General features: G+C 39.6%; 1 protein-coding gene across 1 annotated transcript in view; it reads left to right on the top strand.

Annotated features, from left to right (window-relative positions):
• Positions 1 to 4,835, top strand: part of TUBGCP5 (tubulin gamma complex component 5) — a 55,318-nt gene extending 50,483 nt beyond the window's left edge. Inside the window, exons 21-23 of the mRNA XM_020906831.2 lie at positions 346 to 434; positions 2,942 to 3,042; positions 4,462 to 4,835. Of these exons, the coding sequence (XP_020762490.1) occupies positions 346 to 434; positions 2,942 to 3,042; positions 4,462 to 4,508 (237 nt within the window). The 3' untranslated portion in view covers positions 4,509 to 4,835. The remainder of the gene's footprint in view (positions 1 to 345; positions 435 to 2,941; positions 3,043 to 4,461) is intronic.
• Positions 4,836 to 15,811: the final 10,976 nt, after the last annotated feature.

The raw sequence follows: 15,811 nt of genomic DNA, 5'->3' as shown, positions 1-15,811 counted from the left end.
GCCCACTTCCAAGTACGTTGTTTCCAGAGCCTAGCACCCTTCCTTATACTTCATTGTTGTTGTTCAGTCATTAAGCTGTGTCCGACTCTTTGCAGCCCCACAGACGGTAGCCCCGCCAGGCTCCTCTGTCTCCACTGTCTCCCAGAGTATGCTCAAATTTGTGTCTGTTCAGTCAGTGATGCTGTCTAACCCTCTCGTCCTCTGCTATCCCCGTCTCCTTAGACTTGGAAGGCAGCTATTGCATTAATGCACTTTTTTCTGTGACATTTGAATTAGGTAACAGTGTTAGAATCTGTGTTCAGACACAGTCACAGTTTATGTTCTCCCATGGCTCTCTCTCTCCAGGTCAGCTTTGTGAAGGAAGCCATCATGAAGGTGTTGAACCTGGCGCTCATGTTTGCAGAGGGGTGGCAGGCTGGCCTGGGGGCATGGCAGTAAGTATGCAGCTTGTGGAACTCTGTGCTGTGACCATTTCAGTTTTGCTTTTAGCTGGCTTCATTCTGGCAGTCTTGTTTTTTCATTGTGACAACATATCACATACACTTGCAATTATGGAAAGAATTGAAAATTGTCTATTCTAAAGAATAGACAGCATCAAAAATCATGCAGTTAATTTCTGACTGGTGAAACAGTAAGAAAAATCTGAAGTCTTGATTAGCAGAAGCAGATATCTTTAAATTACATTCCTGTTGTAAAGCAGTGTTAGTTGCTCAGTTGTGTCTGACTCTTCGTGACCCCACGGGCTGGAGCCCGCCAGGCTCTTCTGTCCATGGGTTTTTCCAGGCAAGGATTCTGGAGTGGGTGGCCGTTTCCTCCTCCATCCTGTTGTATAGGTTTGCTAACTTTTTGTTACGGTTGCCTCCAGACAAACACAGAAGTGGGTGGCAGGGTGGTGGAGGGGAGGCATAACAGACCCTGGGGTCCATTACTCCACTTCAGCACATGATAGTGACACCCAGTTTTGTTTCATGTTTGCTGCTCACTCGCACTCACTCAGTTATTTTAAACCAAATTCTGATCATTGTGCTAGATTGTAGTCCAAAATCATATTTTAGAGAGCCCTAAAAGAATGATTGTATATTTTACTGTTAGGGTGTTTATTATTCATGCCTATCACATAGAAAGTCAAAGGACACTTGAAAACCCACGAGCTCTTTCTTCCTATCCAGAATACCATCTTCTACTGTTACCTTGAAAGTGTAGCTCAACAGCTTGTCCTTGTCTTGTTTATAAAATTAATGTTATGCTGCTGGTATTACTTGCCTGAAATAAGTCTAGTCTGGTTGACTAGACTGTTGAGATATGAGTTAATAGTTTATACTTAGTTGATATTAGTAAGGAACTGAAAAGTTCCTTATAGCACTAATCTAAAATCCTATGTTATGACCAACCTAGACAGCATATTAAAAAGCAGACATTTCTTTGCCAACAAAGGTCCGTCTAGTCAAGGCTGTGGTTTTTCCCAGTAGTCATGTATGGATGTGAGAGTTGGACTATAAAGAAAGCTGAGTGCCGAAGAATTGATGCTTTTGAACTGTGGTGTTGGAGAAGACCCTTGAGAGTCCCTTGGACTGCAAGGAGATCCAGCCAGTCCATTCTAAAGGAGATCAGTTCTGGGTGTTCATTGGAACAACTGACGTTGAAGCTGAAATTCCAATATTTTGGCCACCTGATGCAAAGAGCTGACTCATTTGAAAAGACCCTGATGCTGGGAAAGATTGAAGGTGGGAGAAGGGGACGACAGAGGATGAGATGGTTGGATGGCATCACCGACTCAATGGACATGAGTTTGAATAAACTCTGGGAGTTGGTGATGGACAGGGAAGCCTGGCGTGCTGCAGTCCATGGGGTCGCAAAGAGTCGGACACGACTGAGAGACTGAACTGAACTGAAAATCCTAACCTGTAGGGCTTTATCAAAGTGCTCTCAATGAAGAAACTCTGCTGGTAGATTAAATCCCTAATTGCAGGGGTGAAAACAGGAGTCTTACTTGCTTTATTGTTGCTGTTTCCAGTGTATGAAGCAGACTTCTCCGTCCATGTCACTGTCAGATGGAGGAGAAGGTAATAATACTGTTGTGCACACATGGCTAAAATAGAACTGTTTCTTCAACAAGTAAATTGTAAGAAAAAAACAGGACGTGAAGAGGACTTAAGCATATTAACTGTCACAGTTTGTGGAAATTAATTGATCCTGAGTCACATTTAAAGCAAAAAAGTGAAAAATTTTTAAAGATAGGTATAATTTGAACAGTATTATTTCATGATATTTTTTAAATCATTAAGAATTTTTAAACCAGTGGTATTGTGACTATGGATTTAAAGGAGTCTTTGTGTTTAGTGTGATACTGAAATATTTATGACTGAAATGCTGTGATGTCAACTTTGCTTTTGAAGATGTGAGGCTGGGGTATCAGTATTGAGGGATGACTGCTGAAGCTGGATGTGGGTGTTTGCTATTGCCCGTATTAACAAGTTTTTTAGTAATTTTTAAACATAAACTTTTTATATCTTTAATGTGCTATTTATTTCAAAAGAAGCCATGCTTATGAAAAGTAAAAATGTGGAATTGTACAGTAGATAAGGAAGGGCCTTCCGTGGGAGTCCAATGATTAAGACTCCACTACAGGGGCCCAGGTTAAATCCCATGTCAGGGAACTAAGATCTGCTTAGCCGTGTGGCCAAAGAGAGGAATATCCCCAGTGACCCTCACTCTTGAGCTCAGCAGCGTGCTAAAGCAGCAGTTTTGTGTCCTAATGACACTTTCCTTCAGATTCTTTGAAAGTTTGGCAGGAGATTTTACATTTTATTTTAGAATCTTTAGACTTAGAAATCTAAATAAATTAAACTGAAGCACATTTGTAATTACTCCAAAGGTATGTTATAACCTGCTTAGTAACTCCTTATACACTTAACGTAAATTGAAATTTGCTCTTTCCTAGGATGGAATCTATAGAGAAAATGGAGTCTGATTTTAAAAACTGCCATATGTTCCTTGTAACCATTTTAAACAAAGCTGTCTGTAGAGGATCCTTTCCCCATTGTGAGTATTACGTGAAACATTACTGCTTTTATATTTTCTGGTAACTTGGTCTGTTACTGTTCTGTTACTGGTCTCATGGAGATTTAGAATTTTTCACTACTTCAAACCTGGAAAGTCCCTCAGCAGTGGATGCTCAAGTAAGTGGGGTGAGTGAATCAGATGTAAAATATTGACACTGAAGATACTGCTTTCTAGTATATCATGTGTAACACCAATGGATTTCTAAAACCATAAGTAAAGCCGATGGCAGAATAGGTTTCAGTCACATTTCACTATCATGCATAGCTTTTGTAACCATTCCTTTCAAAAGATAGGGTTTGGGGGTCGGTTTGCTTTGTTTTATTTGTTTGTTTTTGAAGCAATTTTAAAACTCCCAAGTCTGCCTCTTACACAAAGAAATGCAAGCCTGACAGTTCAAAACAGCGTGAAACAAACAGAGGTCTGTGTGGCAAGTCACAGGGAGAAGAGAGCTGTGTGTTTATACACACAAAGGACAAAGTAGTATTTCTTGCACAGCTTTTTTGGAAAAAGTATGCTGGGCTTAGTTTTTCCCTATTTCTGTATATTCAGGCTGTGATATGCTCATTAAGAGTAGGTGAACATTTTTAAAAACACTATTAGAGTAACAAGAGAGAACACTGGGAATAAACAAAAATGTATCATCAAAAAGTTGTTAATACAAGGACATCTAAGTAAATTAAGTCCTAGTATGAGCTGAGCCTTTCAGTGCTAACCTGCTATACCCACAGAGCAGGTAGGTGGGCCGGTGACTGACGAGGCACATAGACTGCCAGAATGGAGAAACCCATTGCTGGTGTAGCAGACTGGAGGCCTAGATGCCCCCACAGAGAGCCAGTCTTCCCCACTCCCAGCCCGCCCTGAGGACTCTATGTAAGCAGTGATGTGGAGGCTGGGGGCCAGTTCTCATCTCACAGATCCCTAATTTCCTGTGTTGAGTTGACTCTTCTGCAATGAAGAGGCTTTCATCTATTATGCAGGTATATAAAAACTAATGTTGTAAACCCCTACTGCCTCCTCTCAGCCTCCCCCATTTATACCCGTGGCCAAAAAAAAGTACTGTGTTAAAGGAAACAGATTCTATTCATAGCTTAGAACATGGTGTTTTGTTATGAAGTGAGTCCAGGTTTTATGACATTTCAAAAAATATGATTTGTTCAGTGTAAAGCCCAGACTTTTTTTTGTTTGTTTTCAAAACTAAAATGTTATGAAGTAGAAGTAAATCATAGTTTTTAAATTTGCATTTAATAAATGAAGATTATTGTCTAGTATATGTTAAAGATAATTAGTATTTTCATTAAAAATAGAAAATGTCTAATACTTTTTGAGATATTGATTAAAGCTTATTCAGCCATTGTCATTTAAATCTATCTTGTTAACCTATTTTTATTCTTCCCACAGTGGAATCTCTAGCACTATCACTCATGGCTGGCATGGAACAAAGTTAAATATCTTCAGCATAGTAAATACCTCAGATTTAATCTTTATACATATACATTTCCACCATATGGAGCTAAGAAATGGGACTTTTATATTGGTTTATTTTTAAACTGTTGTCTAAACAAGCAGGTTTTATGTGTATTCTCTTAGGATTGTTGATTGGTATATAGAGTTATGTGTATAAAACTTTATCATTGCAAAGTGTATATGGTCTGTTTACACTTCTATTTCCTACTGTAAGCAATAGCTTTAGGGTACTGATACCTTTAAATGTAAAATATATCATTTTTGAAAATGTAATTAATATTAAAAATAAAGCACTTTATTCTCCTTTTGCTTAGTCACAAAAGTTTTTTATACAGTTTTACATGCTGTCTTCCCTAAAGGTTGTCGTAGATTTGGCAGTCTGAAAAATGTATTTTTATATGCTTGGAAAGTTCCAAGATAGAAAACAGTTTCAACCAATGTCAGTAAATATAAAAGCCAGCTGTGGTACAAGAATCCTATTATATGGACTTGTGAGCTAACCGTAATTGATTAAAACTATATTTACTGTTCAGTGTTCCCACATTTTCTTTGCACAGTTGTATTTCTCTAGCAGTTATGACTCAGCACTATACTTACTACTTATTTTTTGAAAACAGCTACTGAAGTCCAAATAGCCTCAGAGCTGAGCATCAGAGGCCCCTCCCTTATGCACAATTTCAGTCATTTTACAGCATGCTGGTGGCAAAGTCAGCTAACAAGACCTCCTGGGAACCAGCCCAGGTCTCAGACTTTACTCTGAAGTCTTGGAAACAATTCGCTGAGGAGGCCTTCAAATGCCAGCAATGAATAGCTGTTACTTCCAGGTCTCAAGAAAAGACTACAGTATAACCTAACAACTGTAAAATGTGAGAAGTATTTCTTAATCTGGCCCTACAAGTCAAAGCTGTGGAAACTGATGGAAGCACATGCTCGTATAAAGCAGTTATGATGGAGTCAAGGTCCAAACAATGATGGCCTGGCTGTTTTGGTAAAATTCTTTATGCATAGCAAAAATCATCATATCAAACATACCAACACATGACTTCTTTCTTTTTTTTTTTCATTTATTTTTATTAGTTGGAGGCTAATTACTTTACAATATTGTAGTGGTTTTTGTCATACATTGACATGAATCAACCATGGATTTACATGTATTCCCCATCCCGATCCCCCCTCCCACACATGACTTCTTTCATAAACTGACTTACATTTATTGTGTGTGTCACTGAACCTGGAATAGAAAATACATTTGTTTATAGGATACTTAGGAAATATTTTCACTTTTAAAAAAAATAAGTATTTAGAATTTGTTGTTGCCACAGACTGGTTTTATACTATATTTGTTCTTTTCTTATGACTTTAGAGTTTCCAAGGGAAGATTAGCAAAGTTTAAATTGAGGGGAGGATAGACTTTACAAACTGTCACCAATCGGTTTCTTTGGGAAGTAGCCTCCAAAGTAGAGAGTTCCCGGTGAAAAGAAGGGAAAGGGAGATGGACTTCCTAGAGAGAAAAGCTGTCCCAGCTGGTTGTCCCTTGTTGGGCTGAGTTAATTAGCTTCTCTTCCCCACCTCCATCAGTCATTTGTTGTGTGACCGTTGGGCAAGTATGACCTCTGCAGCTGAGGCCACCCAAGGAGCAACACTGAAGCTGTCTGCTGGAAGTGCATCAGCACATCAACTACACTCATCTAGTGATTCTTGAGTTGCATGGGAAAGTACATGCTTTGATGTACATTAAACTGCCTTCTCCTATACGTGGAATTCGATGGGATCTCTTAATTTTTCTGCTGGTTCTGTTTGGACCTTTAATCTTACAGTTTCCCAATTGAGCATTTTAGGAGCTCAGAAGTCATTATTCATCTTTTGCAGGAACCAGAACCAGGCTAAGGGAACTTAAATTATAATTGACAAATCGCTAGAGATTCAATGTGGATGAAACGCTTAGTTAAAGACCCCACGGGACCTGGACATAAAGAATGGGGCACACTTTTGTGAGTAGTAAGACCACTGCCAGTTTCCCACGGTGAAGATCAGAGAGAAGTCCTCTTGTGCTTCTGCCATGAGAGAGGGAACAGTGTCCATTTCATAATATGCCCAGAGAATTCTGCTTTTAGCAGGCCTGAGTGAGGGAAACTGTATGAGAGCCTGTTCAGCTTGGAGGAAGCAAAATATTAATAGTCAACTCCAGCCCCTTATAGCCTTCATGTGTCACCTGTGTGTGTGTGTGTGTGTGTGTAGGAGCAGAGGGAGGAAACCAAGAAATACTTGTAAAGGTCATAACACAGGGGCACAGGCTCACTGCAAGAGTAACAGTCATACTACAAAGTGCTCCCCCTCCCTACACCCAGTGCCTCTGCCACACCAGTAGGGCTCCTGTGTAACTGAGGAACACAATAAATTACCACAACTGTGTGCTAAAACCTTATTTAGCAATAAATCTAAGGAAACCTGACTATAACAGGACACGAAAATCAGAACACCAGAGGAAGTTTTAGCCACTGACACCTACAGCTATAGTAAACAGTAAAAATCTGACTGCCACCCAGATAAATTGTTACCCCAGAGGCCTGTTTGACTCATTTCCTTTTACCCAGCACATCATGTCTAGCTTCTATCAAAAAAAATTTACACAGCATGCTAAAAAAAAACAATGGTTTGAAGAGAGCAAGCATCTGAACTGGATTCAGAATTGGCAGAGATTAATATGCTAAGGGCTATTAATCAACTATGATTAATAAGCTAAGGGCTCAGACTTACCTGGTGTTTCAATAGTTAAGTATCCACCTACCAATGCAGGGAACACATGTTTCATCCTGGTCTAGGAAGATCCCACATGCCACAGGGCAACAAAGTCTGTGTGCCACAACCTCTGAAGCCTGAGTGCTGCAACTAGAGAGTAGACCCCAGCTTGCCACAACTAGAGAAAGCCCATGTACAGCAACAAAGACCCAAGGCAACCAAAACAGATTTTCAAAATATGCTAAGGGCTCTAATGGAAAAGGTGGATACTACAGATAGGCAGTTTATAAATAGACTCCTTCAAGGATAACAGCCTTGGCCTGCTGACGGAACTTGCAAAACTCACTGAGGCTATACCATGCAAGGCCACCCATCATGGACAGGACATAGTGGAGAGTTCTGACAAAATGTGGTCCTCTGGAGAGGGAATGACAAACTGCTCCAGTATTCTTGCCTCAAGAACCCCATGAACAGTATGAAAATGCAAAAAGATATGACACCAGAAGATGAGCCCCCCAGGTCAGAAGGTGTCCAAATATGCTACTAGGGAAGAGTGGAGGGCAATTACTAATAGCTCCAGAAAGAATGAAGAGGCTAGGCCAAAGTGGAAACTGCTCAGTTGTCAATGTGTCTGGCAGTAAAAGAAAAGTCCAATGCTGTAAAGAACAGTATTACGTAGGAACCTGGAATGTGAGGTCCATGAATGAAGGTAAGTTGGATGTGGTCAAACAGGAGATGGCAAGAGTGAAATCCAAATCTTAGTAATTAGTGAACTAAAATGGACAGGAATGGGCAAACAACTCAGATGTAACAAAGTTTTGCCAAGAGAACACACTGGTCATAGCAAACACCCTCTTCCAACAACACAAGAGACAACTCTACACATGGACATCACCAGATGGTCAATACCGAAATCAGATTGATTATATTCTTTGCAGCTGAAGATGGAGAAGCTCTATACAGTCAGCAAAAACAAGACCTGGAGCTGACTGTGGCTCAGATCATCAGCTCCTTATTGCAAAATTCAGGTTTAAATTGAAGAAAGTAGGGAAAACCACTAGGCTGTTCAGGTATGACCTAAATCAAATCCCTTATGATTATACAGTGGAGGTGATGAATAGATTCAAGGAATTAGATCTGGTAGACAGAGTGCCTGAAGTAACTATAGACAGAAGTTCGTAACATTGTATAGGAGGCAGTGACCAAAACCATCCCCCAAAAAATCAAATGCAAAAAGTAAAAGTGGCTGTCTGAGGAGGCTTTACAAATAGCTGAGAAAAGAAGTAAAAATCAAGAGAGAAATGGGAAGATACATCCAATTGAATGCAGTTTCAGAGAATAGCAAGGAGAGATAAGGAGGCCTTCTTAAATGAACAATGCAAAGAAATAGAGGAAAACAATAGAATGGGAAAGACTGGAGATCCTCTTCAAGAAAATTGGAGCTATCAAGGGAACATTTCATGCAAGGATGGGCATGATAAAGGACAGAAATAGTAAGGACCTACAGAAGCAGAAGAGATTAAGAAGAGGTGACAAGAATACACAGAAGAACTATACAAAAAGGTCTTAATGACCTAGATAACCATGATGGTGTAGTCACTCACCTAGAGCCAGATATTCTGGAGTATGAAGTCAAGTGGGCCTTAGGAAGCATCACTACAAACAAAGCAAAGTTTCCAATCCCAAAGAATGGCAATGCCAAAAAAATGTTCAAACTACCATACAATTGTGCTCATTTAACATGCTGGCAAAGTTATTCTCAAAATCCTTCAAGCTAGACTTCATCAGCACTTCAATCAAGAACATCCAGATATACAAGCTACATTTAGAAAAGGCAGAGATCCAGTTTCCAGCATTTGCTGTGTCATAGAAAAAGCATGGGAATTCCAGGAAAATACCAACTTCTGCTTCATTGACTATACTAAAGCCTTCGTGTGGATCACAACAAACTGGGAAAATTCTTAAAGAGATGGGAATACCAGCCACTATGCCTTCGTGTGGATCACAACAAACTGAAAAATTCTTAAAAGATGGTAATAGCAGACTGCCTCACTGGCTTACTGAGAAACCTGTATGCAGATCAGGTCAGTTCAGTTCAGTCACTCAGTTGTGTCCTACTGTTTGTGACCCCATGGACTGCAGCACGCCAGGCCTCCCTGTCCATCACCAACTCCCGGAGTTTACTCAAACTCATGTCCACTGAATTGGTGATGCCATCCAACCATCTCATCCTCTGTCATCTCCTTCTCTTCCTGCCTTCAATCTTTCCCAGCATCAGGGTCATTTCAAATGAGTCAGCTCTTTACGACAGGTGGCCAAAGTATTGGAGTTTCAGCTTCAGCATTAGTCCTTCCAATGAATATTCAGGACTGATTTCCTTTAGGATGGACTGGTTGGATCTCCTTGCAGTCCAAGGGACTCTCAAGTCTTCTCCAACACCACAGTTCAAAGCATCAATTCTTCAGTGCTCAGCTTTCTTTATAGTCCAACTCTCACATCCATACATGACTACTAGAAAAACCATAGCCTTGACTAGATGGACCTTTGTTGGCAAAGTAATGTCTCTGCTTTTTAATAAGCTGTCTAGGTTGGTCATAACTTTTCTTCCAAGGAGCAAGCGTCTTTTAATTTCATGGCTGCAGTCACCATCTGCAGTGATTTTGGAGCCCAAAAAAATAAAGTCTGTCACTGTTTCCACTGTTTCCCCATCTATTTGCCATGAAGTGATGGGACCAGATGTGATGATCTTCATTTTTTGTATCTTGTTTTAAGCCAACTTTTTCATTCTCCACTTTCACTTTCATCAAGAGACTCTTTAGTTCTTCACTTTCTGCCATAAGGGTAGTGTCATCTGCATATCTGAGGTTATTAATATTTCTCCCAGCGATCTATATTCCAGATTGTGCTTCACCCAGTCCAGCATTTCTCATGATATACTCTGCTTATAAGTTAAATAAGCAGGGTGACAATATACAGCGTTGACATATTCCTTTCCTGATGTGGAACCAGTCTGTTGTTCCATGTCCAGTTCCAGCCGTTGCTTCTTGACCTGCATACAGCTTTCTCAGGAGGCAGGTCAGGTGATCTAGTATTCCCATCTCTTGAAGAATTTTCCACAGTTTGTTGTGATCCACACAGTCAAAGGCTTTGGCATAGTCAATAAAGCAGAAGTAGATTTTTTTTTTTTTTAACTCTCTTGCTTTTTTGATGATCCAGTGGATGTTGGCAATTTGATCTCTGGTTCCTCTGCCTTTTCTAAATCCAGCTTGAACATCTGGAAGTTCACGGTTCATGTACTGTTGAAGCCTGGCTTGGAGAATTTTGAGCATTACTTTACTAGTGTGTGAGATGAGTGCAATTGTGCTGTAGTTTGAGCATTCTTTGGCATTGCCTTTCTTTAGGTTTGGAATGAAAACTGACCTTTTCCAGTCCCATGGCCATTGCTGAGTTTTCCAAATTTGCTGGCATCTTGAGTGCAGGACTTTCATAGCATCATCATTGAGGATTTGAAGTAGCTTAACTAGAATTCCATCACCTCCACTAGCTTTGTTTGTAGTGATGCTCCCTAAGGCCCACTTGACTTTGCATTCTAGGATGTCTGGCTCTAGGTGAGTGACCACACCATCAGGATTATCTGGATCATTAAAATCTTTTTTTATATAGTTCTTCTGTGTATTCTTGCCACCTTTTCTTAATATCTTCTGCTTCTGTTAGGTCCATACCATTTCTGTCCTTTATTGTGCCCATCTTTGCATGAAATGTTCCTTTGGTATCTCTAATTTTCTTGAAGAGATCTCTAGTCTTTCCCATTCTATTATTTTCCTCTATTTCTTTGCACTGATCACTGAGGAAGGCTTTCTTATCTCTCTTTGCTATTCTTTGGAACTCTGCATTCAAATGGGAATATCTTTCCTTTTCTCCTTTGCCTTCTGCTTCTCATAGCTGTTTGTAAGGCCTCCTCAGACAACCATTTTGCCTTTTTGCATTTCTTTTTCTTGGGGATGGTCTTGATCCCTGTCTCCTGTACAATGTCACGAACCTCCGTCCATAGTTCTTCAGGCACTCTGTCTATCAGATCTAATCCCTTGAATCTATTTGTCACTTCCACTGTATAATTGTAAGGGATTTGATTTAGGTCATACCTGAATGATCTAGTGGTTTTCCCTACTTCGATTTAAGGCTGAATTTGTCAATGAGGAGTTCATGATCTGAGCTGCAGTCAGCCTCCAGTCCAGTTTTTTTTTTTTTTTTTCCTGACTGTATCGAGCTTCTTCATCTATGGCAAAGAATATAATCAGTCTGATTTTGGTGTTGACAATCTGGTGATGTTCATGTGTAGAGTCTTCTCTTGTGTTGTTGGAAGAGGGTCAAGAAGCAACAATTAGAACCAGACATGAAACAACGGACTGGTTCAAAATTGGGAAAGGAGTACGACAAGGCTGTATATTGTCACCCTGCTTATTTAACTTACATGCAGAGTACATCATGCAAAATGCCAGGTTGGATGAATCACAAGCTGGAATCAAGATTGCCAGGAGAAATAAACAACCTCAGATATGCATATAATATCACTCTAATGGCAGAAAGCAAAGAGAAACTAGAAATTCTTGATGAGAGTGAACAAAGAAAGTGAAAATCTGGCTTGAAATCAACATTCAGAAAACTAAAATGGCATCTGGTTCCATCACTTCATGGCAAATAGAAAGGAAAAAAGTGGAAGCAGTGACAAATTTTATTTTTTGGGCTCCAAAATCACTGCAGAGAGTGACCGTAGCTGTGAAATTGAAGGACACTTGTTCAAATTAAGACACTTGCTCCTTAGAAGAAAAGCTATGACAAACCTAGACAGCATATTAAAAAGCAGAGACATCACTTTGCCAGCAAAGGTCTGTATAGTCAAATCCATGGTTTTTCCCATAGTCATGTATGTATGTGAGAGTTGTACCATAAAGAAAGCTGAGAGCCAAGGAACTGATGCTTTGAATTGTCATGCTGGAGAAGACTCTTAAAAGTCCCTTGGACAGCAAGGAGATCAAACCAGTCAATCCTAAAGGAAATCAACCTTGAATATTCATTGGAAGGACTGATGCTAAAGCTAAAGCTCCAATACTTTGGCCACCTGATGCGAAGAGCCAACTCATTGGAAAAGATGCTGATGCTGAGAAAGATTGAGGGCAGGAGGAGAAGGGAATGACAGGATGAGGTGGTTAAGACAGTATCACTAACTTAATTGACATGAGTTTTGCAAATGTCAGGACATAGTGAAGGACAGAGAAGCCTGGCTTGCTGCAGTCCATGGGTTGCAGAGTCAGACACAACTTAGGGACTGAACAACAAAAACAAAAAGTAGAGAGATGGAAACTCAGTAAAGACATGGTTCTACTGAACATCAACTGGATGAAATGGTCACTTTTAAATTACTTCAGCAGACTACAACTCAAATGTATAGTATATTCACCATGATAGGCCACGTTTTGGCCAAAAACTATATTTTAAGAAATTCTTTAAAAATAGAAATAATTTAAAACATGCTCTCAGACCACAGTGTACATAGAATGAACAAGCAAGGGTGACAAGAGACAGACTTTGTAGTAACTGGACGTGGAGGGGAGATATGGGGTTGGTTTGGATAATTCTATGGACTGGCAGGGAAATGAAACCTGTTAGTTTGAGGACAGGTAGGGTGCTGTGAGTTCAGTGGACAGGGGAACAAGCATGGTGGGAGATTTATCTAGGGAGCAAGGGAATTCACAGGTAGGCTTTTCTAAGGCCCATCCTGGAGTGTGAAGTCAAGTGGGCCTTAGGAAGGAAGAATTATCGCCAGTATAAAAGATGATGGTCTTAATGTGCTGCACTCAATATGTCAGCAAATTTTGAAAACCCAGCAATGGCCACAGGACTACACCATCCATTTACAATAAAAACTCTCATCAAAGAAGTTAGAGAGGGAATATATCTCAACATAATACAGACTATAAAGACAAAAACCACAGCCAACATCATACTCAGTGGTGAAAAGTCCAAAGCCTTCCAGGATGCTCACTCTGTGGCTTCTATTTAACATAGCATTGGAAGTCCTAGCCTTAGCAATCAGACAAGAAAATAAACAGAAGATGTCCAAACTGGAAGGGCGGAAGTAAAATTGTCTCTATTTGTAAATGTTATGATACTCTATATAGAGAACCCTAAGTTCTCTACCCCAAACTACCAGAATTAATCAATGAATTCAGCAAGTTTGCAGGATACAAGATTAATACACAGAAGTCTTACATTTCTATACATTAATAATAAATGTCAGAATAAGTTTCTTAAATCCCAATTTAAAATTGCAACAAAAAACCACCAAGGAATAAAACAAGGAGCAAAAGACCTGTATGCTGAAAACTATAAAACAGATGAAGGAAACCAAATATGATTCAAAGAAATGGAAAGAAATCCCATGCTCTTGGATTGGAAGAATTAATATCACTAAAATTTCCATACTACCCAAAGCAATCTACAGATTTAACGCAATCCTTATCAAAATACCTATGAGTTTTTACAGAACTAGAATAATCCTGGAACTTACACAGAACCTCACAAAGATCCCAAATTGGCAAAGCAATCCTAAAAAAAAAGGAAACCTGGAGGTATAAGCTTCCCAGACCAGACTATACTACAAAGAGCTACAGTAATCAAAACAGCATGGTAGTGGCACAAAAACAGATCAACAAAACAGAATATCTAGCCCAGAAATAAACCCATGCACCTATGGTCAGTTAATCTATGACAAAGGAGGCAAGAATATACAATGGAGAAAAGATAGTCTTCAGCAAATGGTGCTGGAAAAACTGGACAACCACATGTTAAAAAATCAGAATAGAACACTCCTTAATACCATACACAAAAATAAAATGGTTTAAAGACCTAAATAAGACCTGAAACCATGAAACTCCTAGAGGAGAACATAGGCAGAATTCTTTGACATAAATCATAGCAATATTTTCCTGATCAGTCTTCTAAGACAAAAATAAATAAAAGAAAAAAATAAACAAATGGCACCTAATTAAACTTTAAAATTTTTGCACAGCAAAAGAATCCATTGACAAAATGAAAAGACAACTACTGGGTGGGAGAAATGAATATTTGCAAATGATGTGACCCACAAAATCTTAATATACACAGTTCATACAACTCGAAGTTCAAAAAAATTAGTAAAAAGCAATTGAAAAAGGGACGGAAGACCTGAATAGTCATTTCTCCAAAGAAGATGTACAAATGGTTAACAGGCACATGAAAAGATGCTCAATATCGTTAATCATTAGAGAAATGCAAATCAAAACCACAAGATATCACATCACACCTATCAATGGCTATCACCAAGAAGTTTAAATAGCAAATGTTGGAGAGGATGTAGACTAAAGGGAACACTAGTACATTTCCACTACTGGTGAGAATTTTTAATTGGTGCAGCCACTATGGAAAACAGTATGAAAGTTATTTTAAAAATTAAAAAATAGGGGATTCCCTGGTGGTCCAGTAGTTAGGACTCCATGCTTTCACTGCCAAGGAAATCCTTGGTAAGTGAACAAAGATCCTGCAAGTTATGCACCATGGCCAAAACAAGCAAAAAAAAAAAAAAAAAGCTATCTAAAAATACAACCACCATATGATCCAGCAATTCAACTCCTGGGCATATACTTGGAAAAAACAAAAATGTTAGTACATTCACCCCAATGTGTATAGCAGCACTATATACAATAGCCAAAACATGGAAGAAACCCAAGCATCCATCCACAGATGAATAGATACATACCACACACACAAACAAAACACACTCCATGGAATATTCAGTTCAGTCACTCAGTAGTGTCCGACTCTGCGACCCCATGAATTGCAGCAAACCAGGCCTCCCTGTCCATCACAAACTCCCAGAGTTTACTCAAACTCATGCCCATTGAGTCGGTGATGCCATCCAACCATCTCATCCTCTGTTGTCCTCTTCTCCTCCTGCCCCCAATCCCTCCCAGCATCAGGGTCTTTTCAGATGAGTCAACTCTTCACATCAGGTGGCCAAAGTATTGGAGTTTCAGCTTCAGCATCAGTCCTTCCAATGAACACCCAGGACTGATCTCCTTTAGGATAGACTGGTTGGATCTCCTTGCAGTCCAAGAGACTCTCAAGAGTCTTCTCCAACACCACAGTTCAAAAGCATCAATTCTTCGGTGCTCAGCTTTCTTCACAGTCCAACTCACATCCATACATGACCACTGGAAAAACCATAGCCTTGACCAGACGGACCTTTGTTGGCAAAGTAATGTCTCTGCTTTTTAATATGCTATCTAGGTTGGTCATAACTTTCCTTCCAAGGAGTAAGCATCTTTTAATTTCATGGCTGCAGTCACCATCTGCAGTGATTTTGGAGCCTCCAAAAATAAAGTCTGCCACTGTTTCCACTGTCTCCCCATCTATTTCCCATGAGGTGATGGGACCAGATGCCATGATCTTAGTTTTCCAAATGTTGAGCTTTAAGCCAACTTTTTCACTCTCCTCTTTCACTTTCATC

The sequence above is a fragment of the Odocoileus virginianus genome, unplaced genomic scaffold, assembly GCF_023699985.2.
Source record: "Odocoileus virginianus isolate 20LAN1187 ecotype Illinois unplaced genomic scaffold, Ovbor_1.2 Unplaced_Contig_9, whole genome shotgun sequence".
NCBI lineage: Eukaryota > Metazoa > Chordata > Mammalia > Artiodactyla > Cervidae > Odocoileus > Odocoileus virginianus.
The sequence above is the reverse complement of the archived record's forward strand: the minus strand, read 5'-3'. Positions and strand labels throughout refer to the sequence as shown.